General features: G+C 35.8%; 1 protein-coding gene across 2 annotated transcripts in view; it reads right to left on the bottom strand.

The window, feature by feature from the left end:
* MICU1 (mitochondrial calcium uptake 1) overlaps nucleotides 1-15,559 on the bottom strand; it is a 180,341-nt gene that overhangs the window by 57,242 nt on the left and 107,540 nt on the right. For both annotated transcript variants that reach the window (XM_019745859.2, XM_074339573.1), the window contains exon 8: nucleotides 9,095-9,292. In XM_019745859.2, the coding sequence (XP_019601418.1) occupies nucleotides 9,095-9,292 (198 nt within the window). The remainder of the gene's footprint in view (nucleotides 1-9,094; nucleotides 9,293-15,559) is intronic.

The following is a 15,559-nucleotide window of genomic DNA, read 5'->3' on the forward strand; positions in this document are numbered from 1 at the left end:
GTTTTTGCTAGGTAGATAGGCTACTAGATCTCAACGAAAGACTGATAAAGAAAAGGGCATCCCCCAAAAGATTTTTTGGCATTACTTTATTTGAAACTTTTTTTAATGCTAAAAAATTCATTGAAGTAGTTTATACTTCATTTGTCCAAGTAGCTTTAATAAGAAAAAACATTCATGCTAATGTTTTGGTAGATTGATACAAAACAAATAAGGGGAATGTGGGTGGGGAGGGAGAAAAGACATTCTGTTATAATAAGACAAATAACGAGAAATGAAAGAGACTTGACAAAAAATCGTTAATGTGCTGTTAACTGAATTCAGAGGCTAATAACTCGATATAATGTATGACTCTCTAAAGTAGCATCTGCCCAGAGTCTGAATTCAACATGCTGTAATGCATTATTTATTCACAAATTAGTGCAAAGTTAGGTCTGGTTCCTAAGACATTGTCCAGACTCCCTAGAGTCCTAAAGCTGTATGGCAGGCTAGAGGCTAATGCTATTTTTAAAGTGTCTCCTTTTTCTCTATGAAAGAAAAAAAAATTAGATCTACTAGAGTTAGCTGATGCCAAATTAGTTAAAAGAAGGGAAAAAAGAATAGGACAAACAAGCTTCTTTCCACTCATTAGCACAGTTGTCATCCTTTAAAGTCCCCATTCTTTATTTTAAAATGTCTGTGAATTCCAAAGACCATAATTCAGAAAGATATCTGCAGCAAAGGTGGCTGTAAGAGGAATAAAAATATAAAGATCTACTCAGACACCCTAGACCTTACTCAGTACAACCTTCTTTATTCTAAGTCTGATTTAGAGGCCAAATTTGATCTGCCTGTAGGCCCAGCTAGCTCTTACAGAATTCTGGAGAAAGTTTCTCTTCTCTTATCCTGCCTTTCTCATCAATTTCTTAATGATCTCCACAGGCCCAAGCTTGAGGGCACAGGGTCCCTTTATCGACATAACATCAGCTAGGAGATACACTAACTTAAGCCTGATAAAAAAGGTCATTTTCTTTGTCACCTTCTTCTGGCTGCCGTCCCAGTGTTACTCAGTGCTCCCTTGCCTCTTCTCATCTATCCTACAGCCAGAATAAAGAACGATAAAAATAGTATTTTATAAAAAATAAAAAAAAGAACAAATGAAAATTAACATTCTTTAGATATAGTGAATATCAGTTAGAGCTGACTCAAATATTGCTTTCTGGGAAAACTTCCCTGAACAGTCTCTTGCCCTCTACTTCACAGACTGATTTACATGTTCCCTTAATACTACCTTTGCACCAGATGAATACCTCTAGTAATGTACTTACAACACTGTACAAGAATTTCTGGTTCATTCATCTCACTTTCACAAGCTTCTTGGAAGCGGGGACAATGTTTTATTCATCTTTGTATCTCGAGCATTTAGCATAACTCCTGGAAAGCTAGTATGAGTTAATAGTGAAGAGCAGAATCTAGAGCCCGCCTGCCTAGAATCAAATCTCAGCTCTTCCTTTATTATGTGTCAGACCATGGGCAAGTTACTCAACCTCTTTGTGCCTCAGTGTCCTCATTTGTTAAATGTGGATAATTATAATACCAATCTTTAGTATTGTGAAGAGTAAATGAAGTAATGTACATAAAGCACTTAGAATAGTGCCTGGCTCATGGTAAACTCTCAATAAATGTTGGCTACTATTTTTATTACCGTCTTTCCCGAAAATAAGACCTAGCCGGACCATCAGCTCTAATGCGTCTTTTGGAGCAAAAATTAATATAAGACCCGGTATTATATTACATTATATTATATTATATTAGACCAGGTCTTATATTAATTTTTGCTTCAAAAGACGCATTAGAGCTGATGATCTGGCTAGGTCTTATTTTCAAGGAAACATGGTATGTAATATGTATTCAAACATTTGTAAAAACACTGATACTACTAGAGGTCTACACCCAGACTACTGCAGCTAGCAGAGTATGTACCGATTCTACACTAAACTATAATCTGCAATCATCTTCTTTCATAATACTTTTCCATTTTACTGTATTGCATTCAACTATATTCTAAGTTAAATAGTCTGTTGTGTGTTCAACTAAAATTATCGCTGCATTCTGAGTTCTAAATAATTGCTCTATGAACTTCTGGTACATTGATACACAGCTCATTCATAAGTTAAGAAGTACCTGTATTCGACTTAAGAATGGTTGATAAGACTATTTGAATGATAGACTGAGAAAAAAATTCCACTGGAGAAAGATAAAATCTTCATGGTTTATTCATGAGCTCCTTTTTCTTGTGGCCAGTTTAAAATTAACTTAGAATGTAAAGTTAGATATTTGATGATAGGAAAATCCTGGAGATGGCCAAATATTTCAAAGGTATCACTAACATATCATTGACTTTGGAATTGCAGTGCTATCTGCAAATCAAAGAAAAATATCAATGTCTAACAGTCTTCTGCTCTTTAATGATCAATCTGGAAGGTCAGATTCAGAAGTGCCAATTGATGCCCTTTAAAAAACCATGTTTAGATCAATATTTTAAGCAACAAAGATCACTCTGAGAACTTTTTCCTTCATTCTTCCAAAGATATGAAACAAAAAAGCACTGTTTTGTATTGTATACTTTTTACAGAATAATTATCAAGGTTGCATTTGCAACATCAAAGGAGCTTTATATCACCATGGACATTGTACTGTATATGGTATTTTCAGTCTGATTCTACAGCCAGAGAACCTCTAAGCCACAAATAATAGCAAATTTGAGCTAGAGGGTGTACCTCTAATTGCAAGAAATTAAAGCAGACTTTGTCTTTGGATTTTACACATTTCCCTGTTAAGCTAACTCACCCTGAGAGCTACTAAAACTGATCTCATCAGGGTAAGATATTGGACATACCTCATGATGAGTGGTACAGAGAGAAAATATAATTAGCTGTAAAAACTACTGACATCAAGTCATGGGTGACTGACTTACAAGAATTGTTGAAGAAAATTAAATTTTTATTGCATTATTTTTATGTATTTCTATTTTTAAAAGTAATGATTATTTCCTAAAACATCCCTTGGTATCCCAGGCAAAGAAAGACTACTAGATTGGATGAATCATTTTACTGATCCAATTTGTTAATTTTTATAGGATAAACCCAATATCTGGATATCTGGATTTAAGAAATGAATAAAGGGATCAAAATAAAGAACTTGAAAAAAGCAAGAAAAAATATTTTATATGGTGAAAGTAATAGATTCCTTTTACTTTCCTTTTTTTTTTTTTTTTTAATATTTGGGAAATAATGCTTGCTATGGCCTTTCCTTGTCAGAGTTTGGCAAAGATAAAATAGTTCATGTTGACTAAATGACTATAAATTTTTTAGAAAAATAAATTCATAAAAGAATTGTATTATTGTAACCAAACATTGAAGTTAACAGTTTTTCTATAGTGAGGATTGTTATCTTAAAAGGTTTTTCTTTAACCTTTAAATACATACTTGGCTCCTTAAAGTTATAAATACCTAAAAGAGAGGAATATTTTTTAATAATGCTTTTAATGATTTTTGGAAAATTCAAGCTGACAACATCTCAGGATGGAATAAGAAACTATCGATTTATCACTATCAACATTCTGCTCTGTAGAGGCAAAAGGGGAAGAATAAAGTGTAAGGCAATTCCATTGAACATATTTACTTTTGTTTCTGAGATTTAATTAAATCAAAAGTCAACTTTCACCTTTGAGTTTAAATAATGAGTCAGTTTCCCAGAAAACAAAACAAAACAAACAAACAAACAAACAAACAAACAAACCCAAAGTGGCTATTAAAATAAAAAGAAATCTGTTTTGCCAAGAGTGTCCAAGTTCTATAAAGTTGAAAGCCTTCTTGTCTTCTGGTTTCTTTCCCACAATCTTTTGGCCAGAAAAAGAGCTGAGGTGGTTTCTTAATATGGCCCTCAGTAAGGGAGGGATTTCATTCTACTTTAGCACTTTAAAGAGATGAGTATAAAGATGTCAGCTTAATGAAGTAAAGGGTAGGTGATTCTGGAATTTCCACAGGCACTTTTAGTTCTAGTTTTAATTTTCTCATGTAGTTCTCATGTACTTTAAGTTCTTGAGTTCTAAGAACTTAAATTTTCTCTTTAAGTTCTCATGTAGTTCTAGTTTTAATTTAAAAAAAAATCCTTAATATTTAACTTAAATTAACCCTCTTTTTTCTTTGCTCTACTTTTAGTGACAGATGAGAATAATTAGCATAGTCCTTTATGTTTCCCTTTTACCTTTCTTCCTGATTGAACAAATCTAATTAACTTCAATATTTTTTTTCTTGAAGACAGGTAGTGTAAGATAGTCACTGTGATTCTTTGAACTGTATCTAATTTGCCTTCAGTTAATTAATAGTTATGCCTTTTAAAATGTAATAATCTGATTGATTGTGCAATAAACATATGAATCCCAAAACTTGTAAAAAAGATCATGCTACAGACTGGAATTCTGTTAGATGATACTATTTCAGTTTCCTTGTTGTATATTCTAGAGTTGGCTTCTTCCTTCTTGTATAAATTATTTTTTGCTTTTCTTTGACATGATGACATTTTTATGACATTTCCCCCTCCCCCAAAGTTAAAATTAATCATAATCTTTCAAAGAGTTCTCTATTACCTTTCATTTTTGACTGACATCTTATTTGTGGTAGTCTTCAAGAAATCAATGAACATATTAACTGGAATTAGACTTGGCACCTGTCTCCAAGGAACTCGACTTAATAGTTCTTGGTAGCCTTAAATGGAATTTTTTAATAACTTGAAGAGGTATTTTTAAAAAAACAACAACTGTGTATTTTTAAGTCATTCCTTCAAACCCATGTTTCTGAGTTCCCAAATAAAGAGAAATAAGAGTAAAATAAAACAAATCTGACCAGAATCAAGAGCATGAAAACATTAAAAAAAAATCTAACAAGCTAATGATTTTTATGAAAAGAAAGTAAATGGCTAGTTTAGGTAGTATCTTATAAACACAAAAGAATAGTATATTTCACATCATAGATTATATAAATGCCTAACCACTGGACTAATACCTAAAACTAATATAAAAAAATACTGAATGTCAACTGTAATTTTATCTCTCTCTCTCTTTCTCTCTCTCTCTCGTCATGGGATGTAAAGTACAGCATAGGCAACATAGTGGTATAGTAACAGCTATATACGATGTCAGATGGGTTGCAGACTTGTTGGGGTTATCACTTTATGAGGGGTATAAATATCTAATCATTATGTTGTTTTGTACACCTGAAACTGATAATAAAATTAAATTTAAAAAAAAAGAACAGTATATTTCTTCTTAGTCATAACACAACTTGAGGGGCAAAGGAACTAGGAAAAGATGGTGCTGAAGAAGGTAGACTACAGATATTCAAATTTGGTCTTTTTCTGTTTTTAAAATTCAGAACATTTAATTTTTCTTTAGCGCTCCAAATAAGTCACACACAGAAACCTCATCTCAGACAAAAAGTGATAACAATCAGATAAAGTACAGGAAATAATTCATTCTGAAGGACTGAGTTGAAATCCTGGCTCTACCATTTAATAGCTCTGTGACTTTTATCTTCCCATTTCTATATCTGAGACATGGGTACAACACCACTAAAACCAACAGGGTTGGCGAGAATAAAAACAAAGAAAGCATGTAATATACATAAATTGCCTAGCTCATAGTTCATGGACTTTTCCCTCTTTCCTGACCCCTCTGAAAATTAAATCTGACAGATAAATAGCGTTATCTTCACTCTCAAGGCTGTGGTGAGAAAAAGATAGAAATAACTATATGGAACAATAAATCTCCTTGATCTGAAATTTTAAAGTACATAAGTAAAGAAGTAAAACCAATGAGAGAATGATAGAATTATAAAATTCATATGAAAGTTACTATTAATCATTTCTATTTTCTTCTTGGCTGTGATGATGACATTATATTTCATACTTAATGAGAGGAGAAATTACCCAAACTTTGAAAAGTAAAATTAAAAGTATTTCATAAAAACAAAAATTGCTCTATTTCCCAGATGTTTTATGAAAAAGCCATTTCAAAATGAAAGTAAAAAGCCTTTTGGTCATTCATCTGAGAAGACCTGTTGAAGTGCATACTATATGCCAACAGCCATACTAAGTGGCAGAGTGTATATAAGACAAGGGGAAAGAATGCTTATTAAAGACATAGTACATGCCAGGTAGTGTTAGGTACTCACCGCTGTATTAGTGTGCTAGGGCTGCCATAACAAAATACCACCAAATGGGGGACTTGAACAATAGAAACTTATTTTCTCTCTGTTCTGGAGGCTAGAAGTCCAAGATCAAGGTGCCGGCAGGGCTGGTTTCCTCTGAGGCCTCTCTTCTCGGCTTGCAGTTGGCTGCCCTCTTGCTGTCTCCTCACATGGCTGCCCCTCTTGCATGCACATCCCTGGTACCTCGTTGTGGGTCCTAATTTCCTCTTCTCATAAGGACACCAGTAATATTGGATTAGGGCCCACCCTAAGGCCTCATTCTAATTTAACCACCTTTTTAAAGGCCCTATGTCCAAGTATAGTCACATTCTGAGGTATTGGGGGTTAGGGCTTCAAGATTAAGAATTCTGGGGGAACACAATTCAGCCCATAAGAAACAACATCTCTGGGGTGGCCCAGTGGCTCAGGCGGTTAGAGCTCCATGCTCCTAACTCCAAAGGCTGCCGGTTCGATTCCCACATGGGCCAGTGGGCTCTCAACCACAAGGTTGCAAGGGATGGTGGGCTCCGCCCCCTGTAACTAAGATTGAACACGGCACCTTGAGCTGAGCTGCCGCTGAGCTCCCAGATGGCTCAGTTGGTTGGAGCGTGTCCTCTCAACCACAAGGTTGCTGGTTCGACTCCCGCAAGGGATGGGGGGCTGCACCCCCTGCAACTAGCAAGGGCAACTGGACCTGGAGCTGAGCTGCACCCTCCACAACTAAGACCGAAAGGACAACACAACTTGAAGCTGAACAGCACCCTCCACAACTAAGATTGAAAGGACAACAACTTGACTTGGAAAAAAAAAAAAAAAGGCCTGGAAGTACACACTGTTCCCCAATAAAGTCCTGTTCCCCGTCCCCAGTAAAATCTTTAAAAAAAAAGAAACATCATCTCACTTAGACACCTCCCTGCTTTACCAAGGAGGAGTTAGGCTCTGAGAGAATAAATAACTCATCAAATGTCACATAGCCATTAAGTGGGAGAAACAAAATTTTACCCAAGGTTTCATTATGAGAGCACCAAAGCCTATACTCTTCCCGCTATTTACACCTTCTCAAATCTGCTATTCACACCTCAAATAATTATAAGTCCAGTTGGGAAAGATAACGTACTGATTCATAAAACTTTAAATATGGGTGTTATTCACTGGACTTGTGCTATTATATGGAAAGAATGAATTTGGGATTAGTCAACATTTATGGAATATTTACTGCATGATAGGCTGTTTTTTTCACAAGAGTCCACTGGTTCTCTTACATGAGTAACTGCTGATTGGCAAACAGGAACTGTCTTGGTATGTCTTGGCCCAGAGCCTACAGATGACCCTAAGTCAATGTCAAATACAAGAGGGCTTTCTACCATAAGTATCTTAGATATGACTGCCTATTAGATCTCTTTTCTTTTGCATTTGGGTGTAGACTATGTGTAGGTACACACATATAAAATCCTTAATCTGCTTTATATTATTCTACCTCATTGGCAATCTACACGTTAGTGGGCTTTCAGCACGTTAGCATCTCAGGATGAAAGACAAAGTCCCATGCTCAGTCTCTTAAGACTCCCACTTGTGTGCCCAGGAATGGGTATTAGGCTGGACGGTGGAGCTGACACCTGCTCCACACTCTGGATGGCCCTGTACTGTTGCTTCAAGTTTGTTAAAAGTACCGTTCTCGCTTGTGCTTTATTCTCTAACTACATTTTCTGTATCTATACTGTGTTAATTTGCAGTTATATGATTAATAAGTTAAATAATTTACATTCCCAGATTATGTTATAATGTGTCCCAAGAAGACAGTCCAGGTACGCGTACCAGGGGCCAAGGCACATGTGCAGAATCCTAGTACATATCAGCGCTTACACAAAAATTGTTGGCCTCCTGAAAGCAGAAAATAAAACTGCCATATGAAAGATGTCCTCCCTCTACAAGTAGGAAAGAAACAAAGAGAGGCAATTGTGGAAAAGTAACTAAAATAAACGGGGAGACTAAAGGGAGATAAGAATTGTTTTAACAAGTTCTGTTTATATACATTTCTCTTGACTTTGACTCCCCTTCTCTGGTGATAAGAACGCAAACTTCATAAAGGTAAGTTGCCTCTCAACCTTGTAATGTAAACTCTCAGGCCTAGCCACTTCTTTGGGTTTTCCATTTTCCTATGGGTATTCTCATGTACATGTAAAAATCTGTATTATTTAGACATATATCACTTATTATAGGAGCTACAAGAGCCTCCTCAAAGAGGCTGAATTGTAGAGATCCATTTGTTTTTTTTGAATATCAGTTATACCATTTCCAAAAAGCAAGTACATTTCAAAATCTGATCTGATTTTTAGTACTATTCATATTTCTGCTTCTCTTACAGAGCATAAACAATTAAGAATGTTCTTTGTTTCTTTTTTAATTATAGTTGACATACAACAGTGTTCTTATTAATAATGGGAATTCAGTTGTGATTTTTCAAACTGTCTCAATTGAGTTAAGTGGGATTCCCCTCACCTCTACCTCCTGGTGCCTTCTACACAATAAACACAAACCTGGGGATACATGCTCAGGCTGAGAACTGCTCTGACCCCCTGCATTTCATTTTCCTCAAGCTGGGTACCCAAAGACAACCACGATTTTCAATTCAGACATTTTTGCTTTCAGGTCCAGAATTATCTTACTCCAAGACATTTTTCACAGAACATATTATTTCCTACCTGGTATCAGATTGTAGAGACTGATAAGGTTTCAAAGCAATCAGCTGTGACAGGTGGAGATAGACTGAAAGAATTTCAACAATGCATGCCCTCCCACCCCAGTGGCTCTATGTGCACATGTGATGGACAGTGGGTGCCCTGGTCCCCTGAAGTCCAAGGAATACCTACCTCTAGCTTCAGAACGTCATGCTGAAGTTTACGCTGAAATTCGAGGAAATTTTTGATTGTCAGCTTCCCCTTGAGATCGGCGCCAAAGAAGTAGGTTGTGAGGGCTGAACACAAGCCAGACTTGAGGGTGTTACCAGTAGTAGGACGATCTCTGTGACGCATACCCATACTCGTTTGGGAGCGAATGATGCTCTGAACCTAAGACAGAAGCAAACCCGCATCCAGAAAAACATTACAAAAGTGGAAAGAATAGAGAGAAGTTAGAACAATAACTATTGACTGTTTATGATTTGCCTACACTGCACTACAATTCTTTCTTTTAATGCTCACAGCAACCCTAGGAGATAAGTCTCATGATGATACTCATTTTACAGATGAGGAATGTGAGGCACATAGAGTTAAATAACTTGTTCAAGGTCAAGTAGCTATCAAGTAGCAGAACCAGGACACTAACACAGATACCTGACACCTTTAAAATTGGGATACTCTTCAAAATCTTTCCCCAGAAAAGAGTATGTGTTGGTTTAGAGGCTCAGAACCTCTCTCCCAAACCTCAAATATCATCAACCTCACAGTAATACCTTCCATATCACAGGAGACTTTATAAAAATTTCACACATCTCACTGCTGACTCTCTAACTGTGAAGAGAGGCGGCATAGCTATAGGCAAATATTTAACGGCTAAGAAAGGGAACATATTTATTAGAATGATACACGAAATACAAAAGTGGCATGAAATAATTCTCGAAGAAAACAAGGGGAATTACTTCAATCTTTGAGAAGTTTAAAATGAACTTTCTGAGAAATGATAACTTGTCGGATAGCAACTATATAGAGAACTTTTTGAGGCAAGACTGTCATTGTTATAACTTTGTTTTCACTAGTTCCTGCAGTCTTTTCTACCTCTTTACAAGCTAAAAAACAAACAAATCCAAAAACAGCTGTTCAGAATAATTAAAATTGGGATATGTAAGAATAAATAATAAAAGTATCTTATATAAGCAAACAATACATATAACCTTGTGGGTGATGCTTAAATTGGCAAATTAGAAAAATGAAATACTTAGAAAATTAAGATTTGCAACAACAAATTTACCTTAGTTAAATGTCCTTTATTTATTTATTATCTATGACCATAAAAAAGATTTAAAAGTCTCTAACTTGATAAAGGTGGAACAATATAATGGAAAGACACTAGATGGGGCATCAGGAAACATGGGGTCTGATTGTGCTGCTCTGTAGTGAAAGCAAGATTTATGCAAGTCATTTAACCTCTTGGAGCCTTACTTTTCTCATTGGAAAAGTTCACAGAATACATTATTTTTGAGCCTCCTTCTAAATCTAGGTTAGTATCATAAATGCTTTTGATTATGATTTTCCTTAGCTTATGTTTTATCGTGTAAATAAGATTGCTTGACATTTGTTTCTCATGCACACGGAGACTTGAAAGCCAGGTATACAACAAACAACCCAATTAAAAAATGGGCAGAGGACATACAGATGGACAGTGGACATCTAAAAAGATGCTCAACATCACTGATCATCAGAAAAATGCAAATAAAAACCACAATGAGATACCACCTCACTTCTGTCAGAATGTCATCAATAAATCAACAAACAACAAGTGTTCGCGAGGATGTGGAGAAAAGGGAACCTCCTTGCACTGTTGGTGGGACGGCAAATTGGTTCAGCCACTATGGAAAATGGTTTGAAGATTTCTCAAAAAAATTAAAAGCAGAGCTACCTCATGACCCAGCAATTCTACTCCTGGGTGTTTATCCAAAGAAATCCAAAACACTAATTCGAAAAAAATATATGCACCCTTATGTTTATTGCAGCGCTACTCACAATAGCCAAGATATGGGAACAACCAAAATGCCCATCAATAGGCGATTGGATAAATAAATTATGGTACATTTATACAATGGAGCATTACTCTGCCATAAAAAAGAACAAAAGCTTATCATTTACAACAAAATGGATGGACGTAGAGAACATTATGCTAAATGAAATAAGTCAGATTGAGAAAGACAAATACCATATGATCTCACTTATATGTGGAATATAAAGAACAGAATAAACGAGAAAAAAACTGATGTTTGCTAGATGGGGGAGGAGATTGGGGGATAGGAGAGAAGGTGAAGTGATTAGAAAGTACAAATTGGTAGTCATAAAATAGGCACAGGGATGTGAAATACAGTATGGAGAATATAATCAATAATGTTGTACAGATTATATAGGTGCCAGGTGGGTACTGGGCTTATCAGGGGGATCACTTCATAGATTATATAGATGACTCACCACTGTGCTGTACGCCTGTGCTGAAGCTGATGTAGAAGAATATTGAATGTCAAGTGTAATTAAATATATATATATATATGTATATGGTCCCGGGATGTGAAGTACAGCATAGAGAATATAGTCAATGGTATAATAATAGCTATACATGATGTCAGAGAGGTAGTAGACTGGGAGGGGCTTATCACTTTGTGAGGGGTGTAAATGTCTCATCATTATGTTGTTTTGTACACCTGAAATTAAAAGAGAAGAAGAAGAAGGAGGAGGAGGAGGAGGAGGAGGAGGAGGAGGAGGAGGAGGAGGAGGAGGAGGAGGAAGCCAGGTATATAATGGATTTTTAAATTATTTAAGTTGAAGTTTTTTAGACTTTAAGTTGAAATACAGGATAATCAGAAAAATGCTTCTTCTATTTGAAGGCAATACACAATTAATTTTATCTAAGTGGGAGAATTGAAGAATTTTCCAATAGCAGTGAACCACTATTGAGGATTAGTGTCAGGACCTGCCATGATTCCAATTTTGCCCATGATTATACATATTACAGCTTATATCTTTCCTGTTGTGGAAACTGTATTATGTTAGCTTCAAAAGTGTAATGCTGAGAGTGTGTGTATAAACGACTGGGAAAAAAGTGTTTTTAGGGAAAATTAACTAATGCTATAGCACATTCATTAATGATTAATAATAGCACAGTCCAGAAATAGTTTACTTACATGTAAACTATTATTAACTGTAAGTGTTCTTTCATTAAAAAATTTTTTTAAAAAGTATGTATCACTAGGTTATGTGTGAGAGAAAGAGGCAGTGAGAGGGAGGGAGAGAAAGAGGGGGAGGGGGGAGAGAGTGACAGAGCGAGAGAGAGCGAGGGAGGAGAGTGAGAGAGAGAGAGAAGAGAAAGAGAGAGACAGAGAAAAGTAATTTTCTTAGAATTTCTCAGTTGGGAAATATTTTCTTAAAATATTTTTATTTAGATAACTTGTTAAGGGTGTAAATGATAATCAATCAAACCATATCAATGAATGCTTATTATATGTTATATGTTGTGGAGAAAATTAAGAGAAATATAAAACATGATCTCTGAAATAAAATCTCATTCCTTTTCTTCTGTTTCAAAACTGATCACTTCTCATACTTTCATACTAAAAAATTTGTGTCATGGATTGGGTGAATGTAGCCCAAACAGTTAATATTTTTTGCTAGGTTAGTTCTATGTTTAATGATTTACTACATAAAACTAGTTCTAGTTTTATGATTTACTAAAAAATGGGTTAAAATAAAAAAGATTTGTGTGATAGAGAGGTCAGAGAAAACTTACTATTTACAATTGATAAATCCTTTTTAGTAATTTGTGTTTAAGCATGATCCAAGTAATTTTAGAAAAAGATGAATAAAAGAATAATATTCACTATTAGTTTGCTGACGCAACATGAATTTTGAAGATACATGATGATGAAATGTAAAACATCGTCATATTGGACCTGCTTAACTTTTAAGCTTGACAAATACACTGTCAAGGAAATACCTGTTTACCTGGGTAATCAGAGCGAAGTACGAATGTTTGAAAGCCGAGTGTACTTTCAACTTAATAAATTATTACATTTCCCAAGAAAGTAAAATGTAGAAAGATGGAGTAGAGAAACTTCTGAGAGTCGTTCAATCATGAGCTGCCTTATAATTACTTTTTGATTATCTTCTCGAGTTTTTACATAAAGCTCCCTGTGATCAATATTATAAGTTGTACAGGTAAACAAGGCCAGTTATCAAGGGATGAAATTAACATTCCCTTCTCTGACAAGTGAACAGAATGGTGACATGACTGCCCCGAGTCATTCAGCATCCGAGTCATTCAGCATCCGAGTCATTCAGCATGTCAGCAGTGATGCCAAAAATAAGACATATGTGACCTAAACTAAATTCTAGAGTTTCATCTTTATAACAGGAGTAGGGAAGTTACAGCAGTTTTGCTCCTGAGAGGCACCTAAGTAATTTCTGAGCCTATTTCAACACCACATTTTTTCTTTTTATATTTTATTTCTCTTCCTTCTTTCTCCCCGTCTCCCACTTTTCTTTCCTTCCTGATTCTTAGGTCTGTCTAAAGCCCTCTCTTAGCATTTAATACTAAATAGTCCTTAATCTGCTTCTGGTAATGGATGAATAGCTCCTTTCAGGCCAATCCTCCCTGAGATGACAATTATGTACCAGGGACAAAATACACCCAACACCCAACTGAAGGCACTAGAGAGTGATCACAGGCAGATTATTGGAGCGGAGTTGAGACTCGGAAGATGGGAACAGCCCTGGGTGGGTTTCCCACTTTATACAGCTTCAGCCTGAAGGAAGTCCCCAGTCTGCACCAGAAGGATTGGTGCCCTCATTTTTTTCTGGCTTGAAAAACCAGAGGACAGAATTTGGGGCAACTGCAGCCACTGGAAAGTGAGGGGGATGTCCTGGAAAGGAGAAATCCAAAGAGAGGAGCCCCAAATTCCACACATAAACTCCAGCCAAATCCAGTTGAGCTAAAAGCCTGCTGAAACACAACTATTCTTTAGATGAATATAACCAAATTTAGAGTCTATGACAGGTCATTTGTGATATCCAAACTATAATCCATAATTACTCGACATATGAAGAAACGGGAAAATTTGGCTCATTCTCAAGAGAAAAGGCAATCAATGGAGATCAATCTCTACAGTACCCAGATGTTAGAAATTAGCAGACAAGGATTTTAAAGTGGCTATGATAATAGCATTCAAGTATATAAAATACGGAAAAGATGGATTTCAGATGAGAAAGAAAACATGAAAAATGAAAAGTTCTAAAACTGAAAAATGCAACATCTGAAATTTAATGGATTGTTTAACAGCAGAGATGCTATGACTGAAGAGTCAGTGAAGTGAAGATAAATCAATAGAAATTATACAGTCTGAAAAGGAGAGAGAAAAGATTGAAAAAAGTAATAAACAGAGCTTCAGAGATTTGTGAGGCAGTGGGCTAACATTTGTGATACTGGAGTCCTAGAAAGAGAAGTGAGAGAGAATGGGGCCAAAGAAAAAGAAATTTTAAGAAATAATGGCCATAAACTTCTCAACTTTGATAAAAACCATAGATTTATAGATACAAATAACTCATCAAATACCAAGAAGGATAAATACATAGAAAACCACACTGAAACACATCATAATCAAATTTCTAGAACTCAAAGATAAAGAGAAAATCTGGAAAGCAGAGAGAGAAAAACAGTATATTACATAGAAGGGAACAATGATTCAAATAACCAGTGACTATTCAACAAAAGAAATCAGAAGTAGTGGAACAATAACAGAATTTTACATCTATATCTAGAACTCTGCATCTAGAATTTCCTTCCAAAAATAATGATGACATAAATTAATTCATCACCAACAGATGTGCACTACAAGAAATGCTAAAGAAAGTTTTTCCAACTGAAGGGCAATGATAACAGATGGAAACTAGGATTTTAAGGAAGGAATAAAAGGCTTCAGAAATGGTAAATGTGAGTAAACAACAGATTATTTTTTCTCTTATTTTCTTAAAAAGAGCATGATTACCAAAGCACAAATTATAGTGTGTTATGGGGTTTATATTATACAGCAGCAGTCCCTCCTTATCTGTGGTTTTGCTTTCTGTGGTTTCAGTTATCCGCAGTCAGTCATGGGCTAGAAATGTTAAATGAAAAATTCCAGAAATCAAAAAATTGTTAAGTTTTGAACTGTGGTCCGATCTGGATAGTGTGATGAAGTCTCTTGCCGGCCTGTTCCGTCCCACTTGGGATGTCAGGCATCTCTTTGTCGAGCATCTCCCCATTATACACACTCCCCACTGAGTAGCATCTTGGTTATCAGATTATCTGCCACAGTATGGCAGTGCTTGTGTTCAAGTTACCCTTAGTTTACTTAATAGTGGCTCCAAAGCACAAGGGTAGTGATGCTGACAATTTGGAATTGCCAAAGAGAAACCACACAGTATATGTATGTTTAGGAAACAACACTATATCTAGAGTTCACACTACCCAAGGTATCAGGTATCCACTGGTCTTGGAATGCTCCCCCTGTGGATAAGGGAAGACTACCATATGCAGATGTAATACATAGGACAACTATAGCAGAAAGAATGGAGAAGGGGTAAATGGAAGTATATGGTTGCAAA

This window comes from Rhinolophus sinicus, linkage group LG07, assembly GCF_036562045.2.
Source record: "Rhinolophus sinicus isolate RSC01 linkage group LG07, ASM3656204v1, whole genome shotgun sequence".
Taxonomy (NCBI): domain Eukaryota; kingdom Metazoa; phylum Chordata; class Mammalia; order Chiroptera; family Rhinolophidae; genus Rhinolophus; species Rhinolophus sinicus.